The sequence below is a fragment of the Terrapene carolina genome, unplaced genomic scaffold, assembly GCF_002925995.2.
Source record: "Terrapene carolina triunguis isolate 2854851 unplaced genomic scaffold, T_m_triunguis-2.0 Scaffold865, whole genome shotgun sequence".
Taxonomy (NCBI): Eukaryota; Metazoa; Chordata; order Testudines; family Emydidae; genus Terrapene; species Terrapene triunguis.
Window position 1 is genome coordinate 178,842 of NW_020665216.1, and position 6,030 is coordinate 184,871.

A 6,030-nucleotide genomic window follows, 5' to 3' on the forward strand; every position below is an offset into this window, starting at 1 on the left:
TTTTTTTCAGAGCCATGCTTATTTTTAAAAAAAAAAAAAAATAAAAATAACCAAAAAGCCAAAAAAAAAGATCGTGCTTGGAGAAGAGAAATAAAGCCAAATTGAAGATGGTGCGAAAAGGGAACTGAAGAGATCTCCTGATTCTGACCCAAATATTGTGAGATCGACCACTGAATTATTGTTTTTTTTAAAAAAAAAAAATTATATATAGGTATATATATGCAAAAAACCCTCCACAGAAAACAAGCATTTAGTCGACCTTGGTAAATATTAAACTTTCCGGGCTCAAGTTATGATACAGACGACGTACCTCTATACAAATGCATTTGAAACTAAAAAATAAAATACAGATTAATTACAAAACAAATAAAAGAGGGGAGCTGTTAGCTGTTCACGCCGACGTCCCTCCGTTCAAAACATAATTACAAGAGAAAGAGGGATGAAGAACAGATCAGACGAGTGGACACACGGGACAGCCACGGTTTTAGGAAGAGAACTGGCTAGCGATGTTGGGTGTCTCTACTTTTTCCGGCTGCCCGACAGGAGATGCCAGGAGAGGGTTTTCGGAAAGCCCCCCCCGGAAATCAGACCTCTTGGAAAAGGTAGCTGCGATTTGACAGTCAGGGAAAAACTAAAATAAGAACTACCAACTCGCTAGCCGCCTTTGGAAGGTCCGGTGGCCACATGGGTTATAACTGAATGGCTCAGCTGGTGAGACACAAGGGGATTCGATCGAATCGGAGCCACGTCGGCTGGCTAGAACTTGCCGAACTGGGCTAGTGATCTGGGATGGCCCCATTCCTGCCCCGAGTTGCTACATTTTCAAAGGGGTGTGATTTTTCAGAGGTTTGCTGCCGGCAGAGGAAAAATAAACCCCACTGAGTGTCCAAAATGGGGGGGCAGCCACAGAAAACCCCCCCCCCCCAACGCTGACTTCAGCCATGTAGCTACTTGCCTGAGAGAGACACGGGCAGCAGCTTGAACGGTAGGATCAGACGGGGAAGTGCCACTGTGATGCTACAACTTTAAGCCGGAAGGGGGAGGATTCGAACCCATGGCTGGGCTGGGTGTGGGCTGCTATCCTCTGTTAAAAACCTACTATAAAAAACGCAGTTTGTTTGCTTTAATCTTAATATTTCCTACGTGGTGGGGAGGGGGCAGATGGGGTAGGGGACAGTGGCCGGTGGCGCTCAGAGGAGGGGGCAGGCAAAGCGGGGGCCGGCCGTGTGGCTGCCACCCCAGCGCCCCCCCAAGTCGAGTTTGGCCGCGCGGCGTTAACACGGGGAGGTCTCTTTGCACCAGACAGAGGGCAGGAGGGATGGAAGGAGGCGGGGGAAGGGCGGAGATCCGGTGACGACGAGGAGGAGGAGGACGTGGTGGTGGTGAAGAAGCGGTTACTGCCCCGGCGTGTCGCCCACGGTTTCGATGCCGTGCTGCTGCAGCTGTGCTCGGAGGAGGGCGTTCTCGTTCTTCAGCTCCTCGATCTGGGCAGGAGAGAGGGAAACGAACGAGTGAGACCTCGGTGCTGGGGGCGCTCTCCCCGGGCAGTCAGGGCTGCCCCAATGCGGTGCCAGGGGGCGCTGGGCTGCAGGGGGCGTGGTGGAGGCTCTCCCCTGGCAGTCAGGGCTGCCCCAATGCCCCAGTGCCGTGCTAGGGGCCTCAAGGCATTAAACATCCCAGGACTTCTCCTCGGCATCAGAGATGTTAATACTGGTTTCCTGGTCAAACTCCCATCATGCTGACGCTAAAACTTTCTGCTCCAGCTTCAACTGGGTTCGACATTCTCCCTGAACGTGGCACAACTTCTTATGTGGCGTTATGTGCCGCTGTTCCCCAGCTGCCTCGCCCCAGAGGTGGCTGCATCTCAGCGCGAGGCAATCCAGCCTGGGCGGCGTTATGTGCGGCTGTTCCCCTCTGCCCCACCCCAGAAGCAGCTGCAGTGATCCGTGTGTTAACAGCGCATTGGGACGCTTTGGCATGGAAAGGTACATGTGGGGAATGAACGGGGGGGTGGGGGGGAGATACAAGGGGAAGGACAGACGGGGGGGGAGTGGGCGTCGCCCCGGCTACCTGTTGCCGTAGCAGCTCGTTGTCCATCTGCAGCCGCTCGGCCTCCTTGAAGGTCTCTTGCATGCGCTGGTTGGTCTGGCGCAGCTCCCGGATGTAGTCGCAGGCCTTGGACAGGATGCCCCCTTTGCTCTGCACGGACGGACAGGGGAATCCTTCAGCACAAAATGCACTGGAACCCCTCGGCCCAAATCACCGAAGCCCCAACCCACCACCCCAGTTCTGCCCCCCAATCCCTCAGATCACCCCCAAAACCCACCCCCGGCAACTGCCCCAGGTCCCCTAGAAATCCCCCCAGAGCACCCTCCAACACCCACCCCCTTCACACGCCCAATCGCCCCTGGAATCCCCCCAGTCATGTCCCCCTGAACTGCCCCCCACAACCTCGGAACGCTTCCCCACTGAATTCCTCCCTCCCACTCGCCTGCCCCACCCTCAACGCCCCCTCCCAGGACCCCTTCCACCGAATCCCCCACCACCTGCCTGGAACCCCCCCAGTTGTGCCCCCATGGAACTTCGCCCTCACCTCCAATCACCCCCCATATCTTTGGAACACTTCCCCACTGACCGCCCCCCAAATCCCTAGGACCCCCCCCACCATGAAATTCCTCCCACCAAATGTCCCCCCCACCCAACAGCCTCCTTACCAATCTCCCCCCCATACACATCAGCCCCCCGCCAAAGGGGACCCGCCCTCCCCTGGCCAAGAGCAGCAGCAAAGGCAGAGAGCTCTGGGGGTCTCCAGGAACGACCCACAGTGAGGTTATCATCTGCTTGCTCCCCACTCTGCTGCCTCCTGCCTTCAAAACACAGCAGCAGGGTCTGGCCGGGGGCTCTGCGAACCCTGGGTTTGTTATTGTAGCGTCCTCTCAGGCCCCAGTGTCTCACTCTAAGGTCTTGTGGGAGCGCTGGGAAACTGTGTCATTGTAGGGTCTCCTGGTGATCACTCCGTTTCCACGTTCTGTTTTGTTATTGTAGGGTCTTTTGGAAGCAGTGGGGCGCCAAACGCACCGGTTTGTTATTGTAGGGTCTCTCACATGCACCAGGGCCCCTCGGCGGGGAGATGGATTTGCTGAGCGGATTGCTGATACCAGGGTGGATAAAAATCAATGATTTAAAAAAAAAAAAAAATTTTTTTTTTAATTGATTTTTTTATTTAAATCGGATTTTTTTGATAAAATGCTTTTTGAAGATAAAACCTATCTAAAGCTAGTTTGAATTAAGATACATTATAGCTCAAAGATGTCTCATCATGGAATAGGGATTATAAATTCTAATTCTATAGTATGAGACAATATATTCGTGTAATGTTTAAGAAAAGTTTTATAAATGAGTTCCAATAGTTCATGGATTAGGGACCCAATTTTATGGGGTTCTGGGGGCTTCTGTATAGATTATTTAGGTTAATCTTTCTATCTACCCAATGGGACTCAGTGCTCAGTCTAGAACAGGGGTCTCAAACACGCGGCCCGGGGGCCGCATGTGGCCCGCGGGGTTGTTTTCTGCAGCCCGGGAGCTCCTCGCGGCCCCCCCCAGCGTTTACCTAGAGCGGCTCCAGCCCGACGTGCACCGGGGGAAGGGCAGGCTCCCTGCCTGCCCTGCCCCCTGCCGCTCCGGGAAGCGGCCGGACCCTGGGGAAGGGGGGGCACAGGGCTCTGTGTGTTGATGTTGCTTCAGGCAGCGCCCCCAGCAGCTCCCATTGGCCGCAGTTCCCCGTTCCCGGCCAATGGGAGCTGCTGGGGGTGGTGCCTGAAGCAACAACAACACACAGACCCCTGTGCCCCTCCTCCCCCAGGTTCCGGCCACTTTCCGGAGCGGTGCGGGGACAGGCCGGCAAGTGGCCTGCCCTACCCCCAGTGCGTGTCGGGCCGGAGCCTGCCCCCCGAGCTCCTCCTGCAGCCCAACCCCCTGCTGTACCCCGCACCCCAACTCCCTGCCCTGAACCCCACACCCCACACCCCTCCTGCCCTCCCTGGGGGCAGGAAGGGGGCAGAGTTGGGGTGGGGATTTCAGGGAAGGGGTTGGAATGGGGGCAGGGCCTCATGGAAGGGGTGGAGTGGGGCCGGGGCCAAGGGTGGCGGGGGGAGGTGTCAGTAATGCGGCCCTCGGCCAATGTACTAGTCCTCATGTGGCCCTCGTGGTCATTTGAGTTTGAGACCCCTGGTCTAGAAGGTACCATCAGTGATGCTTAGCTTTGCAGTTCTCAAAATGTGGATTTGTGTCTCCAGAGGTAACATGCTTGTTAACAGCAAAAATGTTTTAAAAATAAATAAATAATAGATAGAGGTGAGAAATAGTTAAAAAAAACAGTTTAAATGTCTGTCTGGTGATGTTCTCCTCCTAATACAGCCTGGCAAGAAAATCCTTCAAATATTAATGAGTAACCTGTTGAACTGGAGATAGTTCACCTCCCAATGACTTCATAAATGTCTGCTTCAATTACCTTTGGTAAATGAAATAACCGAACAACCATTCATTTTCTGATATAGCTGTAAAACTCATCTGAAAAGTTTTCAAAATAAATCGCCTTTTAAAATGTATAGGGTGTGCCTTCTAAAAATGAAACTTACATCTCTCTCGGAGTTGTGAAGAATACGTATTAAGGTTATAACAACCAACGAGAACACACTTTTATGTAGAAATCCGTGATTAGATCAAGACTTCCTGACTAGTGATTTAAATCAATTTGATTTAAATCCAATCCACCCTGGCTGATACTGCCTGCAGTGAGTTTTCCCATGATCTCCACCCGGGCACCAGTACAGCCCAGAGTAGATGGGAAGGGGCAGGCTGTAATCCTTCATCCCGCCCTCCGCACTCCTGGGAGACCCTACAAAAACAAAAATCAGCACACAACCTTGGCCTCACGCCGCAACAGTGAGTGTGGCATCCTCCAAGAGACCCTACACAACAACAAACCCAGTGTCTGTGGAGACCCAGCGCTTCCAGGAGACCCTACAATAACAAGCCATGCACAGAGACCTGACCCCAAGAGACCCTACAGTAACCCGAGCACCCACCAAGCTACCCCACACCACCACCAAGCCAGGGCGTGGACACCCACAGGGGTCCCGAGCCCCCCTAAAATAAACAAACCTGTGAGCAGACTCAAAACATCAATCTCCTCGCTTCTCTGCCCCACAGAGTTTGTTCCTGGGGTGTGTGTGTCAGTGTCCCCCAATGCAGGGAGCTCCCCACTCCAGTCTCAGCTGCCCCCCTATATCATCCCCCATGCTGTACCCTCCCAGCCCAGACCCTGGCCCTCACCGCGCCCGTCTTGCTGTTGTCAGTGTTGCAGTCTGGAATGATTTTTGATAGCTGGACAATCCAGTTGTTAATTTTGTCCCGCCTCCTCCTCTCCACTAGGGGGGTGAAAGAGAAACACACATGGTTAATGCACAGCGCCCCCAACTGGTGCCTCAGCCCAGCCACAGGGCAGGTTGCAGCAGGACCGGAGCTGATCGGAAAACGGGAGAGGGGGCTTGAAAATGAAAAAATAAAAAATAAAAAAATGATTTTTTGGCCAAAATTCTGAAAAGCTGCTGCAGGGCCTTCTGGGAGTTGTAGTCCGGGTGCATTCTGCTCCAAACCACCCCACAGACCCATCTCCCTGGCTGGACTACATCTCCCATAATACACCATGGTCTACCCTCTTGATCAGAAGATGTATAATGGTAGTTGCATGGCCATGGTGCATCATGGGAGATGATGTCTCACCAGGGAGATCAACTCTGTGAGAAAAATGCCTGAGGCACCACAGTGCATCATGGGAGATGTAGTCTGACCAGCAGACATGAGGCCATGTGGTGGAATTTTAGTACAACTGGTAGAAAAAAAGACAACCTAAGACAGGATACTTTCTTTCTGAACAAACCTAAAAAGTTTTAAAGTAGCAGCCGTGATAGTCTGTAGCCGCAAAAAGAACAGGAGTACTTGTGGCACCTTAGAGACTAACAAATTTAT

The 6,030-nt window shown here is 53.0% G+C and overlaps 1 protein-coding gene across 1 annotated transcript in view; it reads right to left on the minus strand.

The window, feature by feature from the left end:
- Positions 1-234: 234 nt before the first annotated feature.
- The window catches only part of USF2 (upstream transcription factor 2, c-fos interacting), a 20,199-nt gene continuing 14,403 nt past the window's right edge, over positions 235-6,030 (minus strand). Inside the window, exons 8-10 of the mRNA XM_026660932.2 lie at positions 5,335-5,429; positions 2,071-2,199; positions 235-1,484 (exon numbers count right to left, since the gene is read on the minus strand). Coding sequence (XP_026516717.1) covers positions 1,395-1,484; positions 2,071-2,199; positions 5,335-5,429 — 314 coding nt within the window. The 3' untranslated portion in view covers positions 235-1,394. The remainder of the gene's footprint in view (positions 1,485-2,070; positions 2,200-5,334; positions 5,430-6,030) is intronic.